General features: G+C 40.0%; 1 protein-coding gene across 1 annotated transcript; it reads left to right on the forward strand.

Annotated features, from left to right (window-relative positions):
- The first annotated feature begins 3,002 nt into the window (after positions 1–3,002).
- Positions 3,003–13,365, forward strand: LOC108715223 (putative uncharacterized protein DDB_G0271982). The gene is made up of 3 exons (XM_018260166.2): positions 3,003–3,843; positions 9,041–9,128; positions 12,610–13,365. The coding sequence occupies exons 2-3, from the start codon at positions 9,078–9,080 to the stop codon at positions 12,934–12,936; spliced, it is 378 nt and encodes a 125-aa protein (XP_018115655.1). The 5' UTR covers positions 3,003–3,843; positions 9,041–9,077; the 3' UTR covers positions 12,937–13,365.
- The last annotated feature ends 10,382 nt before the right edge of the window (positions 13,366–23,747 follow it).

The following is a 23,747-nucleotide window of genomic DNA, read 5'->3' on the forward strand; positions in this document are numbered from 1 at the left end:
GGAAATGTAAAAGGGATTTGAACAGTAGCAAAATGCAAAAAAACAATACAATGTATATGGTGTCTGAAGAGACAGGCTCTGTGCCTTCTCTATGTTTGGGTGCTTTCCCTTGAAAAGATAAGGATCCTTCAAATAATATTTATTGGAATTGCTAACAGGTTTGAGAAAAGCCAGAAGCTATGAGAACATTGCAGAGCTCTGCCAGTCTGTGACTGCTTGGCTCTCTATCTGCTAAGAACCTGCTCACTCTTGGCACACAGTTTCTTGGCTTACTGAGCACCTCATTACCAAAATATATAGCGCAGTGTCCTGGGGAAAAGTGATTGATGGAATGTATGTTGGGCCACGGATTCTCAGATATTGTTACTGAGGTGAGACCAGTAGTGCTGTTAGTAGAGAAACACTATGTGGGACATTCACTAAGATTCGTAGTTGCACCAGGCATAACTTTGCCGCACTTCGCCAGGCGTAGTTTCGCCAGCGCTTCGCAAATTCACTAAAATCCGAAGTTGCGCTCAGGGGTAGTGTAAGGTTGCGAAGTTGCGCTAGCGTTGATTCGCTAGGCGAATCGAAGTTACACTAGCGATGGTTAATTTGCATACGGCGCCAAATTCAAATTTCAATGGAGGAATATGTAGCAGCACTACAAATGCCTGGGAAACCTTCAAAACATCAAATAAAATTTTTATTTTGCCCTACACATGTGCCCACTGTATAGTTAAGTTGCCATGAGTTAGGAAATGTAGGGGGGAAGGAGGGGAGCCCCAAAAATGTTTTCGATCTTTTTCAGCAAATTATAAATTGCATGCAAACATAATGTTATGATAGATGTAACAAAAAGGTTTTATTTCTGGTGTTAGTATCTCTTTAAAGGGGTGGTTCACCTTCAAGTTAACTTTTCTACTGGTCGTCATTATTAATTTTATAAATTATAAATTTTAGTTTTTTAATTAATTGCCTTCTTCTGACTTTTTCCAGCTTTCAAATGGGGGTCACTGAAGCACAAATGCTCTGAAAGGCTACAAATATATTGTTACTGCTACTTTCTATTACTCATCTTTCTATTCAGACCCTCTCCTATTCATATTCCAGTCTATCATTTAAATCAATGCATGGTTGGTAGGGTAATTTGGACCCTAGCAACCAGATAGCTGAAATCGCAAACCGGAGAGCTGCTAAATAAAAAGCTAAATAACTCAAAAGCCTCAAATATTAAAAAATGAAAAACAATCGCAGTTTGTCTCAGAATATCACTCTCTACATCATACTAAACATTAATTTAAAGGTGAACATCCCCTTTAATGTGTGATTCATTAACTATAAGCCATAGAAGTGACATCTCCTTAAAGCAGTTAATTCCAATGTTCCCTTGTGCTGGTGAGCCATGTAAAGGTGTGCCATGCCACAAGCATTCTGGATAATACATGCTATGATTTACTATAAGGAATGCGTATCACTTGGGGTTTTCAGATCAATCCCCTCTCTTTTGACCAGATCAGTTGGACTTTCATTGTACAATGATTTGTTGAAAGTGGACTCTATGGGAAATTGACTTTTTTTTTATTCTTGTGGCCGTGATCGGTCAAGGAACAGTACTGAGGGTCTCAGGCAGGGGGCGGGTACAAGTCTGGGTCGGTGGGGCCCACTGGGTTTTCCCCAGGGTCCTGCTGGCCCAATCTGGCCCTGCATTAAAGGGCATGTAAAGGCAAAAAAATAAAATCCCATTTTTACTTTCTTTAATGAAAAAGAAACCTATCTCCAATATACTTTAATTAAAAAATGAGTACCGTTTTTATAAGAAACCTGACTGTATGCAGTGAAATTCTCCCTTCATTTACTGCTGTGGATAGGAATTGTCAGATGGTCCCTAACTCCTGAGCAGGGAAACAATCGTACTTATGAACAGCAGGGGGAGCCCCCACCTTACTTCCCAGCCATGCAGAACTCAAGCAGCTTTGTTTATGACGATCCCTGAGCAGCCCAGACCACACTGAACATGTGCACAGTCTTAGTCTTGCAAAGATGTTTAACTAAGTTACAAGATGGTGACCCCCTGTAGCCAACTTTGAAAGCATAAATTATTTGTTTGATTAGGCTTGTGGTGCAGTAAGTTCATGTTTATATTTAGTATACAAAATACAGCATTTCTAGCCTTATCCTATTTTAGACTTTACATGCCCTTTAAGCGCACAGTCATCATCATTCACTCACATAGAGGTGAGGCCATACAGTCAATCAATGGCTGGGACAAATAATATTTCTTTGGGGGTGCAAATACCACTTGGCCCGGCTTTGGGTATTAGAAACCTAAAATCCAGTGAGCACTATTATTATTGCTTGGCCACTGGTGGGCCCTAAGAATAACTGTGTATTTGATGGATGAATAGTTTGTGGTGCATCAGTCCTGCTATTTGAGGGGACGATATCAAGCAGCAGTTGTATGAAACCAACTTCAATGTGTCTGAGACAGAATCTCCTTTTTGGGACAGTGTGCATAGTAAGGCAAGCCAGTTACAAAACCACTATATAATGGGTATCTGACATGCAGCCTTCATTAGTTGTTACATTACAACTCCCAGAATCCTCCAACTTGTTCAGACTGTGTGGTGATGCTGGAAGATGTTCCTCAAAAAGAGCTGGAGAGCCATAACAAACCCTGACTTCTCACATGTGCCAAAATATGAAAATGTAGATGTATATCACAAGATATTGATGCACCTGGCACAGAAATGAAATGGGTATCATCACAGTAAAAGAAAGTGACTGTGTATATAAATAACAGATAATCACAACAATAATGATCAGAGTTGAGATTAAACACCAGTCTAGTTGGCAGCCCCCTGCACTGGGATGAATCCTTTTGTGGCCATACAGGAAAGTTGGAGAGAAACCTTCATTGTGATTTCAGGAAGTGATGGCTGAGGGAAGAGCCAAAGAAGGAGGAGAGCAGGATATAAGTCCGGATACCCACATTTATATAACACAATCAGCTGCTCTTTCTTGAGGCTGCAAGTTCATGGGGCCCATCTGTTGGTGATTAGACGGAGACCTTTCTGTCTTGCCTGTGTCTCTCATTACCCCTAACCTCGATTTTCCATCTTCCTTTCTTTCACGTCAGTTCTGTCCCCTGTAGGATTATAATCTCTCCATAAATCCTAACCAGCTTCTTGTCCTTGTCCTGCACAAAACTGTCTGTGTAGTCAATACAATTTGTTGCTGGGGGGCATTGGAACAAAATCCCACCAAAGTTATACAATATTTATTTATAGATAGAATATGTAATTCAATTAAACTGCCATCAAACTGGGCTATGTACAGATTTATCACAAGGGAAAAATACTCTCTCGTATATTCTCTCATATATTGCTAAAACTTAACTACACACAAGGTTAACTTTTTTTCGTCTTAAAAACTCTACTTGGTTCTTCATTGCACTTTCTCTCTCTCTCCACTTATCTTTGTATCACTCCCTGACACTGTTTGTCCTTCATCAGCAGTTTGCACACTTCCCTCTTTCTCTCCACCTCCTAGCCCTATATGTCTCTCTCCTCCTCTAAACAGCAGTCAACTAACTCTTTGTCTCTTCTCTCTCGTGCTCTTCCCTCCCTGTCTCTGCCAGATCAAATCTCTCCCCTAGTCTGCTGTTCCAGTTTTGTGTGTTAAATCCCATGTGGATCTATTTCCACTCTCTTCATATAATATAAAGTCCATTTTGCCCTGGGACTTGTCATTTCTTCCTATTGCTTTACTCTCTTGTTTCCTTCTGAACTAAATCAGTGACCTGAAGATAATCAGCTTGTATGAAAACCAAGGAGACTCCTTGCATCATAGACCCCTGTTAAGGTGAGACATCTATATTCATCTTCTGCCATCACCAATGGTTGGTGGAACTATTATATTGTTGTATGTTTGTTCACTTTTGAGTTAACTGCTATATGCAATTGGTTTTCACTTTGTATTATTTATGCGTTTTTAGTTATTTAGATTTTTATTCAGCAGCTCTTCAGTTTGCAGTTTCAGAAATCTGGTTGCTAGGGTCCAAATTACCCTAGCAGCCATACACTAATTTGAAGAGACTGAAATATGAATAGGGGAGTGCATGGGCGTCCACAGAGGGGGGCAAGAGGGGGCAGTGCCCCCCCCTGGGACTGTCCACACAAATCTCTCTGCACGCTTAATTTTACCCACAGCCAGCGCTTCCCAACTGCCTTCCCCAGTCTCCGGGCTGACTCTGATTGACGTCACGGAACGCCGCCGCGACGTTGCCGACGCAACGTGACGTCGCCAACTCGCGAGGGTGCTTTGTGAGGACGAGTCGAATGCGCGAGAGCTGAGCTGAGCGATGAAAAAGAAATAGGTGAGGACCTGCCCTTTTCTCTCCCCAACCTGATCTCAGCCTGCTCCTTCCTGATTCACGAGTTCCCCCATCCCTGGCCCCTTCATGTCAAGACCCTGCCTCACATTAGTAGTACACTCCATCTACTTCCAAATCTGCCAATAAACTATCCCAACCACTTCCACACTGGGGCACCTAAGCAATTACATTCCATAAATTCATTCCACCCTTTATTATAGTGGTCATTCCCTATATATATATATATATATATATATATATATATATATATATATATATATATATATATATATATTTGTCTGTTGGGGATGCTACCCTAAACTAAATTACTTGCCCCCCCTGGAAAATTTTCTGCGGACACCCATGGGGGAGTGTCTGAATAGAAAGATAAGTAGCAATAACAATACAGTACATTCATAGCCTTACAGAGTATTTGTTTTTTTTTGGGGGGGGGGGTCAGGGACCCCTATTTGAAAGCTGGAAGGAGTCAGAAGAAAAAAGGCAAATAATTAAAAAACGATAAAAAAAAATAATGAAGTTGCATAGAATTGGCCACTCTTTAACATACTAAATGTTATCTTAAACGTAAACCATCCCTTTAAGTACTAGCAGAAACCAGGGAACAGTAAAATGTTAGAGCTAAAAAGAGAAAGTAGATTGGAGAGACAGACCGAAAGAGAAGTGAAACATGCATTGTACAAGTATACAGAACAAGCTAGATATAACACATGGCTGGAGGTAGAGATGGGGCCACAGCAATGCAGGTAGTTTGGGACCTACAGCCCGAGAGTTACATTTCTTAAATTGTTAGTCCTACTGATATTTTTAATATTTACTTTTGTGCTTATTAAGGATTTTTGCAAGTTGGACATCCCTGATGTAAATGAGGGCAGTCAGAAGTCCCAGTTGGATTGTATTTGTGGGATGGTAGATAACGGTCCAGTAACATCGAGTTACACCACTAAGTAGGGATTTTCAGTGTCACTATACAGTGGCTATAGCTAAACACACCCAGAAGCTGTATAGTTATATTATAAGCGACTCCCCTAATTTCCCAAACATTTAGGGTAAGGGCACACGCTCCTTTGGGTGACTAATCTCCCCGAAAAGCCTTCCCGCTGACTAGAATCTATATCGCCGGCGGGATGGCATTCAGAGTGCTTCGCTTTCCAAAGTCGTCCGAAGTTGCCTCACGAGAAATCTTTGGATGAATTCGGAAAATGAAGCGCTGGAAGAATGGAGTGCCATTCTGCCAGCGATTTCAATTCTAGCCAGCAGGAAGGCTTTTCCGGGAGATTAGTCACCCAAAGAAGAGGCGATTAGTTGCCGGGCGACTAAATCTCCCCGAATCTTCCCATGTGTCTCTGCCCTTAGGAAGAAGAACAGTACAGTACATATATATGTAGATATAGTGATTTAGTCATGCTTATGCAGTGTCTAACCCCTGTTGTGTGGGAGACAGAACATACTGTTTAAAATGAGTGTTTCCGTGGTGTACATATAGTGGGAAAGCTCTGAGTGGGTTTGCAGTAATTTCATATACAGGTGACTCTGGGTGTATATAAGCAGGGGTGTGGTCTAGTTTAGTCTCTGCTGGATGTGTGTCCAAAGAAAGTTAAGCTTCTGAAGCAAAACAGCCTTAAAGCCATGGCATACGTAGACCTAGGCAGTTCCCTATATGAGGTATTTGTGATTATGTTATTAACCTGTTGCAGCTCAATACTGTTTGTTTAATAACACTGGCACCCAGTATCTCTGATCTTCTCCAGTTTATGTGAGGGCCCAAATTTAAGTGAAAAAGTCTGAATGCAACCATATTCTTTGAAAAATAGGGATTTATGTGTAAACATAGCATTAAACATATACTAATATTGCCCATCAGCCAAAACTGACCTCAGTTCCCTGTTGATCCCCACCACCACTTCTTCAGAGATTTGTAGGTTGGACAGCATTGCTGCATTTATGTAGGGACCCATAGGGTTAATGTGCCCCTATGGCTTTAAATCCCTACATTTTCTGATCTCCCTAGTTGCTGGGCAGATGCCCATGTAGCTAGTTGTAATTTACATATCCCAGTTATTGGCCAGGAGGCGCTTTTACCACATCCTGACACACTTTGTTATAGTGAGTGAGAAGTAGTGGATCTTCCTCTTAGGCTCCTGGTGTCTGACCCATCCAGATGTTTCCAGGGAGCCTGGGTCCAGCAAGGCCCAGTAAAGCTATGTGCTCTAGAGGGACCAGCAACTCTAGAGAGAGAGATAAGTTGGGGAGCAGGGACCCCATGAATGAGGCTAGTGAGTGTCAGGAATATAAATGTTACAGACTCTCTAGGCGAGTAAGATAGTGAGGGAAGATAGAAAGAGCAGCTTTGTGCTCCATCAAGGAGGTGTAGCAGGGAGTAGCTTCCCAGGCAGTGAAGGGACACAATGGATAGGGTGTCAGGCTTCAGGTTCTCCTCCCTGACCACTCCACTGGGTGAGATCTAGACCATGTGTGAGGTATTTCTGCCTAGAGGGAAGTTGTACTGCCTTGAATACAGCCTCGGGGAATGCACCTGCATCTACCTCTGATATACTGTCTGAGCTGTGTGCTTAAAGCACAGTATCCTGTGGGAGTTGTAGTTGCACTACACTGCACCTTCAATACTTCCTTTTTTGCCAAGGCGTGTTAAAGTGTTAAGAGTCCAGTGCTCTAGTATACTAGCTGGTGATTAACCCCGCTGGCCTGTATAGTCCAAAAACGTGTTACATTTACTATTATTATCCTTTAAAGAGATGGTTCACTTTTAAGTTAACTTTAGTAGGTTATAGAATGGTTTCCTGAATAAAAAGCTAAATAAGTCAAAAACCACAAATAATAAAAAATGAAGACCCAAATATAGCTCCCTATATCATACTAAAAGTTAGAACAACTCCTTTGAAGCAAGTCTTTAATAATGCTTCATTGCCACCCCAAGACCCAGTATTCTGGGGATGGCACTTATTTTTATCCTTATTGATGCTGCAGCAAATATACAGACTCAACAGCTCACAGAGCATCAGTTGCTGCTCATTATTCTCTGTGGGACCACACAAATTAAGTGCTCTGTTGGCAATGGACTAAGTATTTGTGGGCTGCAATATCTCCCTAAATAAAAAATACAGCACTTTACTAATATTAATATCATTGTCCCTCTGGTAATGGGCCCTAGACACTGGCACTGCAGCAATAGTTACAAAGCATGAAGGTGGAACACACCCAGCAGGTTCATTTACATACCTCCCAACATTTTGGAAATAAATAGAGGGACAAAAACATTTGGCGCGTGAAGCGTGACAAAATGTTTTGCCCACGCCTGTTTTTCTGGCCACACCTCCTAATAACCATGTTCATTTTACAAAATTTGGCAGGTTATGAAAGTTTGAATATATTTCTGTGGTTTTTTTAAGTTATTACAGTTTTGCTAATGAAGATGAATTGCCTTTTAAGCTGAGTCTAACTTTTCCCAAGGGACCTCCTTATCTAAATTGTTACAATTACTTATTTGCTTATCTCAAAATTGTTACAAAGTATCTTATTTGCACCTGGTGGCTGCTCTGGGCTCTCTGCCAAAAGCCAATAAAGCTTGAAACTTTGTTTCTTTTTCTGGCTGTTAAGTGCAGAGAAAGGTGGGACTCTTCAGTACAAACGCGGGACTGCAGGTTCAGCAGTCAAAAGCGGGACTGTCTCTCTGAAAAGGGCACAGTTGGGAGCTATGCATTCACGTTAAATATAACAGTGTGTGCAGATGAAAACCAATGTCCATTTTCTTATTTGCTTTCATCCTATTGCAACCTCCTATTAATGATTTACTAAATTCCCATCACTGCTCCCTGCAATCAAATTTAAAAAAAAAATTCACTCCTCTGCTCCTCACTTCATTTCTTCACTTGTCTCACTGTACATTCCTGGCTGTCTCTTCCGCTCCTCTCATAACCATTGTCTTGCCACACCATCCACATCCACTGCCATTTTTTGTCTCAAACCCTTCTATCTGGCTGCTCCTTACCTCTGACATTCCATCCCTGACTACCTCCATAAAGAACACTCTCAACCTCTTCAAAAGGAAACTCAGATCCTGCCTTTATAAGAATTATATAAAGTTTTGGCAGTTAAGTGCCAATGCCCTTGCACCTATTTGTGCCTGCGTGTTATTCACTCAGATTGAAAGCTCTGTATGGCAGGGACCTTCTCCTTAATGTGTCTCATTGCAAATGGCACTTAATCTCTGCTTACATTTACTTATTTATTAAAAAGCTTGCCCTCCCAGGGTTTATTTTTCTATATTGTAAAATGATGCAGTGCTACAAATCCTAGTAGCTCTATAAGAATAAAGTTACATACCTACATACATGTAAATATATAGACTGAGTTTTTAAAAGGTTTATATTCCAAGTGAAGCTAATTTAAATTAATCACAAAACTATAAAATGCCATTCACTGAACCAGAATTTATTTGAGACGCATGCTGGAGGCTGTCTGAACTGAAAGGGTGGATTGTGGATCCTGCTGTGCATGTTTGTGTGACTCACTTTCACCCTGCAGAGAATGTTCAGTTCACTACTAGTCCCTGAAAAAGTTGGATAGGCATGACTAAACAGTTCCAACACACGGATTGCCAGGAGAAGGCATTATATTTGTGCTTGACTTATTTTCTGCTTACCCTAGGACATTTCTCATCCAGAATAATCTGAAAGTATTAACAATGAAAGGCTGTGGCTGCCTCCGCCCGGAGACTGACTCAGAGTATGATGAGGTGAGTGAGAGTTTCTGCAACTGTACCCCTAATACAGCTTGTTCTGTACTCATTCTATGCATTCAGCATTCTAATAGCTGTCACTATTTTTTTTTATTTTTGTAATGTGATCCATATGGGGTCCAATAAATAGTGCTATATACAAAGAGCTTTTAGATTGTTGATACCATGAGGGTTTCGTCACCTGGTGGGAAATCTCCTCAACAATACCTTGGGAAGGAGGCATTTTTATGCAATAACTGGTGATCACCACATGTATTGTGTTTTACATTCTGCAATTTTAACAAATGTGAATGGCAAGATTATGTTGGACACTTCAATGCCCATGGGGGAGAGGAGATTTCCCGCTGGGCAATGAAGCTCTAGGCATGACATCACCCATAGGCTTAGGGAAGCACATTGCAGGTCTAATTCAGCCTGTATAAAAGTAATTCAATTGAATGAAATGTAAAAAACCTGCAAAATTAAGCATACTCCCATTTAGTAGGATAGAAATTTTGTACATTATGTTTTGGCTTCTGTAACAGTCCAAGGCAACCACAGCCCTTTAGCAGTAAAGATCTGTGTCTCCAAAGATGCCCCAGTAGCTCCCCATGTTCTTTTCTGCTGATTCACTGCACATGCTCTGTGCTGATGTCACTTGCTGAGCTAAGGGACTGACTCACAATATACAGTACACATAGAAAAGAAATGTCACAATATAAGACTGATTAGTGATTAATTCAGATAATAACTACATATCAGCACAGAAACCAGTGTAAGTAGCATGAGAATTTAATAACCAGCCCGTAGCATCAGCTAATATTACAGGCCAATATTTATGGTGGTGGCATGGGGGGAGATTAGTCATCAAGCGACAAATCTTGTTTACTACGGGCAACTAATCTTCCAAAATGCCTTACCACCGGTAAGAATGTGAATAACTAGAGGGATGGCATACATATTGCTGCGTTTTCAGAAGTTGCCTGGAGTTTCCTCATGAGACAACTTCGGGCAACTTTGGAAAAACTGATATGCATTCTTGCCGGTGGTAAGGCATTTGGGAAGACTGCAATTTTCCCAAATGCCTTACCCAAATGCCTTACCGCCGGCAAGAATGCAAATCAGTTTTTCCAAAGCTGCCCGAAGTTGTCTCACGAGGAAACTTCTGATGCTAATTGCACTGGCTTGATGACTAATCTCCCCGTGTGCCACCACCCTTAGGGTTTAGTTCTCCTTTAAGCAGCTTCTTGCTCATAGTTTTCTACGCTGGGGAGTAAAAGGCAACAGAAGAGGAGCTCAGCCTGCAGGCAGTTTAGGATAATTATATCAGTGCATGCATACAGTGGTGCTTGAAAGTTCATGAACCCTTTTCAATTTTCAATATTTCTTCATAATTATGATCTTAAAGGTGATCTGGTTTTTATGAAAGTCCTACAACTGGATCAGTTAAATGAATGAGTCAAAAACAATATACTTGTTAGTTTATTTATTGAGGAAATGATATTATTTTGCTCGTTTTCAGTTCATTAAATTAGCATCAGGTGTAAGTGCGGGAGGCCCTGTCTTATTTGAAGGACCAGTAACATCAAAAAATGAAATCGTTTTAAAGTAATAAAAATATAATGCAGTGTTGCCCTGCACTGGTATAACTGCTGGGTTTGCTTCAGTAACACTACTATTGTTTATATAAATAAGCTGCTGTGTAGCAATGGAGGAAGCTATTTAAAAGGCTCAGGTTACACAGCAGATATCAGATAAGCTCTGTAGAACATAATGGTGTTATCTGTTATACACTATTTATCCTGTGCCATATAGCCTTTTTTCAATTTCTGCCATTGCTACACAGCAGCTTGTTTATATGAACTATAGTAGTGTTTCTGAAGCAAACAGATCAGTTTTACCAGTGCAGGGCAACACTACATGATATTTTCATTACTTTTAAACACTTACATTTTTTGGTGTTACTGTTCCTTTAAAGAACAGAAATCTGGATCTTCACTATCCAAGGTTGAACTTATATATATATACAATATACATAAGCTCATTAAATTGGTCTTATGTATTTATTTACACAAATATCTCATTCCACAGCTTGGAGTACACCATAACAACTCCATCAAGCTATTTCCCAATATCTCTGATTCTGAGCGTGTAATACCACCCTCTCTCTCAAATTGTTCCATTATAAAGTAAGTTCACCTGAGTGAGGCCATGTCCAAATGGGGGGGGGGTTATATTCTCCCTTTCAAAACACAGGTTTCTGGAAATGTCTCTTATCTTAGATACTCACCAGGCTGAAAAAGGCTATAAAACTATTTGTAAATTGATTGGACTTCTTCAATCTGCTTTCTGGCAGATCATGTAAAAATGGAGGCAAATCAATACCAATATTACCCTCCTCAAGAGTGATTAACCAACAAAAATCATATCAAGAGCAAGGCGTGTAATACTTCAGGAGAAACACTTGCTAACTTCTAATGAATTATTATTATTATAATTATTATTATTATTATTATTAATAACGTGTTTATAAAACACCACTATTTACCACAGTGTATAATAAATGGGTATATACATTAAACATACAAGAACACATAGAAAAATAACCAATACAAGAGGTAAAGAAGGCCCGGTCTAAAGGAGCTTACAATCTAAAGGCCCTACTTGAATTGGTGAATGTCAGTGTTTCTTTAGGGAAACACTGAACAACAATGGTGTGCATGCAGGGTTGCAAGGAGAAAAACACTACTATGTACAGTTAGTAGATAAGTCAGGAGTCTATTGGAAGTATGTTCTTTGGACGAATAAGACCAAAAATAAAACTTTTTTGCATTAATGTCTTAATGTTTCCATGCATAAACTGAAGCTCAATAGCAATAGTGTCATGCTGCAAGACCCTAAACACTCAAATCATTCTACGCAAAAGAAAGTGAATGTTTTGGAATGTTTGAGTCTAAATCCTGACCTGAAACACTTAGTTGCAGTTACTGCTGCCCATAGGGGGTACATCAACTCAAAGCAAAAGCTCACAGACTAGCCAGCACAAAAATCTACATTTGGATCATTTCCCTCAATAAATTAATGAACAGGCATTATGTTTTTGACTCATTTTCATAATTAGGGTCGTATCATTTAGTTATAGGACATCTTATTTTAGGTAATATCATTCAAAAGGGTTCATAAATTTTCAAGCGCCATTTTATTTATTCATTCTAGGTATTTATGGAAGACATACTGGGAGGCCAGTAAAGAACTAACTTGGGGTGTACATTTATGTCCATGCTAACCAGGCTTCCACGTGATAATTAACACAACATTGTTTTCATATTAACCAGTAAGTTACTTAGATAACAGGGGGAACCTGAACAAATTATTATCCAGAAAGACTTAAATCCCAAAAGTCACTATCCTACCATACAGTACAATGGTAGAATATAGTCGGGTAATACGGATCGTCCTTTAGGTGTGACTGATCTCATTGTAACTTTCCACCCATCAGCCCAGCGAAAGCTCTATAGAGGAAATCCGAAGAAAACCAGAAAACAGCCAAGTGGATGGAGAAATGGTTCTGGCCACAGCAGCTGTTGGAGGAGCTATTCGAGCACAAAGGAACCAACAGGAGAGAGAGATAAATAAAAGGAGGGAACTTGAGAGGAGAACAAAGAGCAACAGGCAAAGAGAGAGAGAACGCAATGCAGAGCGGGAAAAAGAAAGGCGACTGCAAAAAGAAAGACAGAGGAATGTTGAAAAGCAAAGACAGAGGCAGGCTGACAAACACAAACAAAAGCGGGCAGAGAAACAGAGGCAAAAAAGGAGAAACAAATAAACTGTAAAATCTATCCATACGTACAAATATATCAATGCCTATTAATGTATAGTATAATAGTAAACCTATAAAACTGAATGAAATATAAATGAGAGAAAATGTTAATATTGCAAGGGGAAAAGATTGTTGATATTTTTATAATCATTAAAGAGCTTCAGTGGCTGTTGATAACTGAGTAACACAAGAAGATGACGGGGCAACTCATAGAGAGGCCTTACCCCCAACATCACCAGCATGTACAGACTGGGGACAGTGAGATCAGGACAGGGAGGAAGGGAATGGGTGGACAGATGTAAAAGTCCTACATTTAAACACTTTTCAGCTTTAATTTTAAATTTAGTCACATACAATTATATGATCTTGTATATGATAGCCAGTGCCAGTACTATACCTTACGTATAGTGCCAAAGATCCAGATTATCACCTGTATTACACATGGTTATGTATTCTGTATGGTTTTCTGGAGGCAGGTGTAGAACATGTAGTAATGCCCCTAGGGTACTACAGGTTAGTACAGGTTAATACAAGCAAGTATGGTGTCATATACAAAGTTTTCTTTACACCATACTAAGTGTGTAAAGTGCAAAAAAAGGCTGCAATTGGTCATCTTTGCACTTTGCACAATGTCTTCTTTCTTTTCTGGGTGGCAAGCTCACAAACCTGCTGCTAGCCCACTGAATTGAGCTTTCTACACGCTTTCACTTTCATGTCATGCCTTTTGGCAGCCTAGCAAAAACCCTGCTTTCAAGTCAATGTTATATTTGTATATGCACTGAAATTTCCAGTTTAGACCTTAGATTTTGAGTGGGGCTAAGGTCACATTATTGTGTCGTTCTGTTGTAGTATTGTAGCATTGTGTTGTTCAAATGTAAACCTTTGCCCGTTAACCTTAGGAGTGTTTTTTTTAGTACAAATATGTAATCTCATATATCCAGAAAGCTCTAAATTATGGGAGACCACCTGCTATGGAGTCAAATACATAACAGAATTGTTCTGCATCCAATAAGGCAGTGATCCCCAACCAGTGGCTCATGAATAACATGCTGCTGACCAACCCATTGGCTATTGTTCCCAGCGGTCTCAAAGCAGGTGCTTATTGATGAATTCCAGGCTTGGAGGCAAGTTTTAGTTGCATAAAAACTAGATGTACTGCCACAACAGAGTACCCTGTAAGCTACCAGTCCACATAGGAGCTACCAAATAGCAAATCACAGCCCTTATTTGGCACCACCAGTCTAAGGTGAACCCATCCCTATCCTCCCCCTCTGTGGCAAATCCCATCTAGAGCGCTTCTCAGAACTACTGGAATATGAACACTGGCCAGACTATGGTATCAAAGTTGTAGCAGACCTACTGTGCTACCTTTAAAAGCTTAGACCTTAGATCTAAAGCATACAAGCATACAACTATGTCATTTCAGACAGATAAATACAGTTTAAAAATTTGCATCAACTCTCTGGGCCCTCCTGGTCCCCACCAACCCCAGTCCCCAAGCACAACCACAGATCCCACCCACACCGCAGTAAAAAGGCAACACAGACAGCGCTAAAAATGATAAACCTCCCCACACACAAGGTATAAAAAGCCATTGGTGATCAGAGCCTCCCTATAAGTTAAAAAAAAATATTGGTGCCAGGGCCCCCCATAAAAGTTTTTACAAAAAATATTGGTGGTTAGGGCACCCCTAGAAGTTAAAAAAAAATCATTAGTGGCCAGGCCCCACATAAATGTTTTTTAAAAAAATATTGGTGGTTAGGGCACCCCTACTGTAATATTTTTTCTAAAATATTGGTGTTTAGGGCACCCCTACAAATTTTTTTAAAAAAACATTGATGTTCAGGGGCCCCATAGAATATTCTAAAAAAACATTGGTGGTCAGGGGTCTATATAATATTAAAAATAATAAATGTCAGGGGTTTTATAACATTTAAAAAAAAACACATTGGTGTTTTCGCAGCTTCTGCTCTGTTCACTGCTTCGGGTCTTTGGTGGTTTGGGTCTTTGGTGGTTTGGGTCTTTGGTGGTTTGGATCTTCAGCTCTTTGGGTCTTCAGCAGTTCAACGCTGTCATCAGGGGCCCGGCTCATTTGAAAACTGCAGCACAGCCAGGCCCTCCTTTAGGCCCGGGCCTGTTACAAATGTACCCTCTGTGCCCCCCTGATGGTGGCCCTGGCATTGCCTATCTTTCCCTTTTCTGTTTTATTAAATTGTTTAAATAAAGCCTTAAAAAAAATCTGAATTATTAGATTACAATGGACAGGGGTGCTTCACCAATGAGGCGAGTTGAGGCTGTCGCCTCAGGAGGCAGTGCCCCACTAGGTACCAGGGGCAGCAAAAATGCTGCTTCTGGTACTTTAAGAGTGAATTTCTGGGGGGGGGGCAGCAGCAACTGCTGCTGCCTCAGGCGTCGGAGGGGCCAAGATCGCCCCTGAAAATGGAGTCTATGGGAGATGGCTTTCTCATGATTTGGAGCTGGATAATGTGTTTCTAGATAACGGATCCCACACCTGTAGCATTCCTTGCTAGAATCAATGTAGGAAGGGCCGGGGGTCAGCTTGGAAAAGTAATTATATTTTTTCCCCTCCTCCCTCACTCACAGGGGAAAATAAGGACTGGTACATATATTTTGTTAGCTAACAGTTTACTACTAAGCAGCATAAAAAAATTCTAATTCTATATTTGATGATAATTATATATTTCCTTAACTCAATGGATGTTTTTATCCTCAGATGCTCTCCATAGTTAAGAAAAGCATCTAAATAGATCTTCCTCCTATTGAATATGAAGTTATGTCTGCATATTCTAATTATTAATCAGTCTTGCAGTATCGGCTTCTGGCAGATATTATTTGACTTGTGCTGTTTGATAATTTATGACGATCCCTAAGCAGCCCAGACCCCACTGAGCATGTGCACAGTCTTGGTCTTGCAAAGATGTTTAACTAAGTTACAAGATGGTGACCCCCTGTGGTCAACTTCGAAAGCATAAATCATTTGTTTGATTAGGTTTGTGGTGCAGTATGTTCATGATTATGTTTAGTATTCAAAATACAGCATTTCTAGCCGTATTCTGTTTTAGACTTTACTTCCCCTTGAAAGAGATGTAGAGCTAATGTGCCCTTACAATAAGCCCAACATATAAGGTGCTAAATGGGCAGCATTTCCAGGGAATGTCCTTGTGAAGAAACAATGTTCAACATTTCTGCTACCAAAACCTACAAGTGTAAATTGTTTACACCTTAACTAACTGCCTGCAGGACTGGACTGGGAGTCAAAATAGGTCCTGCCATTCCAAATACACAGAGGCCCAAACAGCTCCCCACCAGCCCAATAAATAGGAAGTGTGTATGGCAACTTACAACAGCCCCTCTGGTATTTGCCAAAATCCACAGTCCAGGCCTGACTGAGTGTACTTTGTAAGATATAGTCTATGCCTCTGTATCATCTGCTGCTGTATAACCACATTACTACGGTCTACTGCTACAAAATATATTTTATTCTGTTTATTCAGATTGTGTAACACTGTATCATGAGGTCTGCCATTTACTCATGCTGTGAAAATTTACATTAACGCCAGTAGGGGGAAGTGGAAACCCATTTTATAATCAGTGAGAGTCAGATCCCTAAACAATAAGATTTCAGCCTCCAAGGCAGTTTAGGTTGAGCCCACGTGATCATATAATCCAGTTTAAACCGAAAAAATCTCTCACCTAAACTCTATGGATGCAGGCAACATTCCGGAAGGCTTAATCTGTGCCACTGTGTAGTAATCCATAGGGACCAATCAGCAATTAGCTTTTATTCATTTAATGCAGCGTAATGGGTTTCTGCACTGCATTTGAACCTATATGAGCATTCAAGGGACAAGAAACCTTTGAAATCGTTGACATTTGCATTGTTTAGATTCTGGTTTTCTGCACCTGAATATCATTTGTGCTTAGTGTTCCACCCACCTAGTGGATCTTGCTCTGTAGCTTGGAGGGCTGCATTCACATTGGGGTGAAAAGTACTAATTGGTAAGCAATTAGACAGAATTAATATTGGATTCTGCACTGATTCTTCAGCTTTTGGATGTTTAGAGTTGTAGTTGTAAACTACCGGGTAAGGGTGCAGCATGCCATGCCTGGAAATGTTACGTTTATGTTTGTACTACAAACCACCAACTATTAAAACTAGTATTCTGTATATCAGCACCCACTTTTACATGCATACATGTCTGAAGGTGGAGGGGTTAAAGGGTGTGTGTGTGGGGGCTGGGTGCCCCACCTCTACACTCCCACTAAGACAATTACTCCATTCTCTACACAAGAGTCTCATTTAACAGCTAAACGGATGCAGGCAGTTACATTTCATACTCTCATGAAAATGTGAGAATGAATCTATTTGAAACTGCCTTGGTTTGCATTGCTCATTTAATTAGATGTGACCCTTTTTGCTGCTGCAATTCACATCATATAGGAAGGGTGGTATTTGGGTGGGATGTAAACGTCTCCTTACATGCCCTTTCCTAGCATGTCAATCACAATATTCACTGGATCGATAGAAGGTGTTCCTGAGCCATGTATTTAGTGCTTGCTTGCCTCTTGTGTTTGGCACAGGATCACCCCTGTGCTCTTTACTTTATGCCAGATGCAGGGAGCAAGGACACAGTGTACCCTTTCATAGAAAATTGATTAGGAGAGTGAGCACTTATTTGTAAGGGCTTTTCATGGATCTCTTATGAATACCATTATGGCATAGGACATGCTGATTCAAATGTGTGCAGTAACACTTTGCATGCAATGGCATTGTTACATTCTTTACACTATTGTATTTGGACTGATCCTTTATGTAGGCAGATTCAGTGCATAGCTAACCGGCCTACATCAGGAACATAATGTTTCATTGTGTTTATTAAAGGAGACATATAGGATAAATGAAACCCCCTCCTAATTTTGTAGGTAATAATTCATACTATATGGTGCTGGTTTTACTTTTGGCAAAAAATGAATATTGTCTTCAAAATTAGCCCCTTTATTTGAGATCCCCATACAGGGCCGGAACTAGGGTTGCCACCTTTTCTGGAAAAAATTACCGGCCTTCCTATATATTTATCTTTTTTGCCTATTAATAACATTGGAATCAACCACCATTTTTACCAGCCAGGTCGGTAAAATACCGGCCAGGTGGCAACCATAGCCGGAACTAGGGGTAGGCAGAAGGGTCATGTGCCTAGGGCACAACAAAAGTGGGGGGTGCCTAGCACATACCTCTTCTTTCGCCTACCCCTAATCCAGACCCTTGTACCCCCACTAGCGCTCGGTGTGCTCCTCTGTGCACGCTCCCTCCCCGCGCAACGTTACATCGAGCGCATGTGCCGTGGAGGGGGTGAAGTGGCCGGCTGTGGTGCCTTGGGTGCCCGGCCAGTTTGGCCCGGGCCTGTCCCCACAGATGTTCTCTGGTCCCTATCCCTGTTTCAAATTTGGTGTGGGCGTGTCCTAATGGTCCCTGCCAGCACAGTAGGAGGGGGACAGCCAATCACAGCCCTGCAGTCACAGAAGAAAAGACAAGTAGGGTTTTTGCAGAAATATTCAATAAAGTAACCAGAAACACAACTTTTTAAAGCACAGTCCTTCTATCTAAAAGCGTTTAATGCACTGGCACATTCTTGTTTTTTTACATAACATGTCTCCTTTAATCTCCTATACTGTATATCTATCTATATAAGTATAGATGTGTCTGTATAAATATGTACCAATTGCCACTGTATTCTACATGTGTATTATGTTTTCCTGCAGAAGGGGAAAGGACAGCTATCACAAACTGACAGTACAATAACAAATAGTGATACAGACAGTTTGCAGGCCCCACTATTAGCAGCTTCTAGTATCTAAAGAGAAAGGAAGGGGGGGGGGAATTCTTGCAGGACATTTTTTCTCCCATGTGACCCAGAGCACAGTACAGCAATCATGGGAGCAACTGCTGGGATCAGTTCATAAACAGGGACAAAAGGAAATAAAGTGACATGCCTAGAGATACAAGTTGATAACAGTGGGATTCAAATATCTAGCCTGAGATCCAATGCCGGAGGCTCTTTATTTAAAGGATAAGTAAACCTTTTACAAGTTTGAATGTAAAATTGATGAGAGTGGAGTGCTATTCAAAGCACTTTTGCAGCTTTTTAAGATTCCAAGATATTAATGGAGAAACAAACCCTTTTTATTAAAATCCCCCACACCAGTTTTACCAGTGCAGGGCAACAGTACATTATATTATCATTCCTTTAAATCACACATTTTTGGGGGTTGTTGTTCCTTTAATAGTACATAGTAATAATAGTACATTTTCCTTAAAGGAGAACCAAACCCTTTTTATTAAAATACCCTACCCACTTACCCTACATAGACCCCCTTCCTGCTCCCCCCCAGCCTAGGTGTTACCCTGGGTAAATGCCCCTAACTCTTTACTTGCCCCTCACAGATTCAGGGCATCGGAGTTCACGGCCACCATCTTCTTCTCATCTGTAATCTTCTGGTCTTCTTCCAGCGCTTCACTGAAACGCCGATCTCTTCCCAAAGATTACCGAAGTGAAGAAGATGGCACCCGTGAAGTCTGATAACCCTGAATCTGCAACAAGGGGTAAGTAAAGAGTTAGGGGCATTTACCCAGGGTAACACCTAGGCTGGCGGGGGAGTAGGGATGGGGGTCTATGTAGGGTAGGGGGGTAGGGTATTTTAATAAAAAGGGTTTGGTTCTCCTTTAAGGAAAATGTACTATTATTACTATGTACTATTAAAGGAACAGTAACCCCCAAAAATTAGTGTTTTAAAGGAATGATAATATAATGTTTCCCTGCACTGGTAAAACTGGTGTTTTTGCTTCAGAAACACCACTATAGTTTATATAATCAAGCTGCTGTGTAGCCATGGGGCAGCCATTCGAAGTGAAAAAGGAGAAAAGGTACAGGATACAAAGCAGATAACAGATAAGCTCTATAGTATACAATGGGATTCTACTGTTACCTACTGTGCATCCTGTGCTTGAATGGCTTCCCCCATGGCTCTGCAGCAGCTTGTTTATATAAAAAATAGTAGAGTTTCTGAAGCAAACACAGATGTTTTACAAGTGCAGGGCAACAGTATATTCCAATCATTCCTTTAAAAAACTTTAATATTTAGTTGTTATAGTTCAGTAAATATGAGTGGCTTTTGTTACAACAGAGCCACCTGCTAATCAGTTTCCAATCATATTATAGTCAAAGAACTTGTTATAAGAAAGAGGTCTGGTCTGATGTTCTTCTAAAAGTGGTAAGTGGTTCTTAAGGGGTAGTTCGCCTTTAAGTAAACTTTTAGTATGTTATATAAGGTAATTTTAGCAGCTTTTCAATTGGGCTTCACTTTTTGTTTATTTGCTTCTGCCAATTTCCAGGTTCCAGATGGGGGATCACTGCCCTTGGCATCCAAACAGATATTGCTGTGTGAAGGTACATTTTTATTAATATTGTTACTTTTTCATTACATATCTTTATCTTCATGGACCTCTCTGCTCTCTGTCTCTCATTCCCACCACTGCCAGGATGCTAGAGTAAATTGGACCATAGCAACCAGATATCTGCTAAAAAGTGGAGAGATGCTAAAAAAAGCTAGTAATTCAGAAAAACACAAAACCAAAATAAAAACCAATTGCAAATTGTCTCAGCCATTATACTAAAAGTAAAGTTAAAGGGGGTGTTCACCTTTCAGTTAACTATTAGTATGGAGTAGAGAGTGCTAGTCTGAAAAAATTGCAATTGGATTTCATTTTTTATCATTTGTGGTTTTGTAGTTATTTAATTTTTTATTCAGTAGCCCTCCAGCTTGCAATGTCAGCAATTTAGTTGCTAAGGTCCAGATTACTCTAGCAATGATATACTGATTTAAATAATAGAACAGTATATGAATAGGAGAGGGACTGAATAGAAAGATAAAAAGTGGCAATAATAATAAATGTGTATGTAGCCTTACAGAGCATTAGTTTTTAGATGGGGTCAGGGACCCCATTTGAAAGCTGGAAAGAGTCAGAAGAAAATGGTAAATAACTAAAAAACTATATAAAAAAAAAAATAATAATAATGAAGACCAGTTGAAAAGTTGCTTAGAATTAGCTATTCTATAACGTACTTAAAGTTAACTTGAAGATGAACTGGAATAATGTTGCAGGACACTGTATATATATATATATATATATATATATATATATATATATATATATATATATATATATATATATTGGCACTCTCGAAAAAGAGGGTAAATAAATGCATCTTCAAATATGCGTATGAATGTAATCCTTAAAAGAATGTAATCCTTAAAAGAGGCACTGACAGGTCTTAAAGAAAAAAATAATGTCTTTTAATGTGGGCACAAAAAAAACCCCAGACATTTTGGCTGGAACAAAAGGCTGAAACGTCAGGTTTTTTTGTGCACACATTAAAAGACATTATTTTTTTCTTAAGGAATATATATATATTTTTATATATATATATATATATATATATATATATATATATATATATATATATATATATATATATATATATATAACAAACAAGGGAAAGTTGTGCTCACCACTATTTTTTAAAACCATTAGGCAGGGGTGCAATGAGGGTGTGACCACAAAATACATATAGTCAACTACAAGAGGTCCTCTGCACTCAACCCATTATCAATATATTTAAGACAGAGACATTTTGTGCATACTGCTACTAAAAAATGCCTTACCCTTTAAACAACACAGGGATTGTTTGTCCATATATTGCAATATATTTAAGCTGGCCAACTACGTCAAAGTCATCCCATATCTGGCCAGTCCTAAGCTTAATTTTCATCTGATTCATTAAGAATTCAATTGCTTATACATTTTACAAAGGGACTAAGTTTTACCTGCAACTTACTAGCTGCTTTCAAAGTAAAACTCCCAAACTTAAATAAATTAAATATATTGATAATGGGTTGAGTGCAGAGGACCTCTTGTAGTTGACTATATATATATATATATATATATATATATATATATAGCAATGTTTCTATTTTGTATAGCAATTTTGTGCACCCGTTCAAACAAAATCCAATGCCTGTGTGCTGGTAAGAAATATCAGTAAGTATAATCAGAAAAAGAGACTGCACCAACAGGGCTTTATACAAAACAAAAAAGATTTTATTCTTCAACGTTTCAGCTATACTACTTGAGCCGTCTTCAGGAACTAAAAAAAAAACAAATATATATATATAGGGCACCAGTACAAAAAAAATTTAACTGTCTTACATAGGCCCCAAGCGAGCACAAGTACCTTTTTTAATCTTTAAATTGTCTTATTGTCATCATCTATTTTTTACTAAAGGGGAACTTTCAGCACTTTAGGCTAAGGGCACACTAGGCGATAGCGCCGCGATTTGACTCGCGGCGACTTTTCCGCAATCGCTGGGGAAACTTTGGCGCTGGCGTCTATGGGGAATCGCGACAAATCGCCAGCGTAAAAACGCTCGCGATTCCCCATAGACGCCAGCGCAAAAGTTTCCACAGCGATTGCGGATTAAAAGTCGCGGCCTAGTGTGCCCTTAGCCTTAAAGTAAATTAGCAGAAAGTGTTTCCTATTCCTTTTTGCAATTTATATCAATTGTTGAACAAGACTTATTTACAGCAATTAGAGATTTACTGATAGTGGCACATAGTTTACTTATGTGTGCAGAAGGCATTTCCAGTTAGAAGTTTCCTGCGTTGAGCCCCTGTTCCCTCTCCCAAGGCTGCCACTATACTATCTTAGGTAACCATACAATTTCCAAATTAACAGATTTTCCTTTGCTCAGCTGCCAGTGTCGGAACGGGGGGGGGGGTACTGGGCCCACCAGGGCTGTCGCTTCAGAGGCCCCCACAGCTCCCCACCCCAGCTGCAACCCCCTGGGACCCATGACCCGGCCGCAAGTCATCTGGCCCCCCAACCACAACCCCCCTCCGCCTCCAAACATTGCCTACCTTATTTTCTTTTCTTGGGACAGAAGGGGAGCGGGTCTAGGTTAGTGGGGCCCCGCTGTTTTTTTTCGACTGTTGATAAAGGGCCAAATGTGGCCTGAAACATTGCTTTAATGCTCTAAAAAGTTTGCAATAAAGGCATTTTTATTCTTCATAAGTGATAAGTGGTGCTGTTCCATTCTGGCTGTCATGTATATACCAATGGGAAGTGGACATTGGAGGAACCTGCACTACGCAAAGATTTGAAGTGTTGTGCCGAATACTTTCTATAGGTTTTTATAGTGTTCCGCCAGCCCAGTCTAACCCTGTGAGCTGCGCTTTATGATTCCTTTTCAAGGAATTTTTTGAGGATTTTTATTACTATAAAAAAAAAATACAGTTGAGAGTAGTGGAACTAGTAAATAAGACACCTTGACATGAATGTAGGGGCACCACCCAAAAGGCAAATAAAATAAAGCCGCCTTGTAACTAACTATAACTGGCAAAGCTAGATTTGGGCACAAGCATAGAGGGGCATGTACTGTACCATGCACTGAACAATATAGTCATTGTTAACATTTAGCATTTGCAATTGTAACATGCAAGTCTCCTAATAAAATGCTTCTTTTTCTAAGGAATCTTGTGCGTCAAACACAAGACGTGAACTCCCACTTCTGCCTTTAACTCAGTAAAGGAAAATAATTTTATTTTTACAAACATCTGCATCTGCTAGTTTAATGTTCTAAGATGACGTTCCGTTCTCTTCCTCTTTTTTTTTTTGCCCAAAAAAATGCCTTTTGTTCTTTGCCATCTCAGGAAGGCATACAAGGAAAGGGCACTGAAGAAA

This window comes from Xenopus laevis, chromosome 1L (assembly GCF_017654675.1).
Source record: "Xenopus laevis strain J_2021 chromosome 1L, Xenopus_laevis_v10.1, whole genome shotgun sequence".
Classification (NCBI taxonomy): domain Eukaryota; kingdom Metazoa; phylum Chordata; class Amphibia; order Anura; family Pipidae; genus Xenopus; species Xenopus laevis.

Coding starts and splice junctions, on each gene's coding strand:
- LOC108715223 (XM_018260166.2), top strand. CDS start 9,078: ATGAAAGGCTGTGGCTGCCTCCGCCCGGAGACTGACTCAGAGTATGAT. Junction 9,129..12,609: donor CTGACTCAGAGTATGATGAG/GTGAGTGAGAGT, acceptor TCCACCCATCAG/CCCAGCGAAAGCTCTATAGA.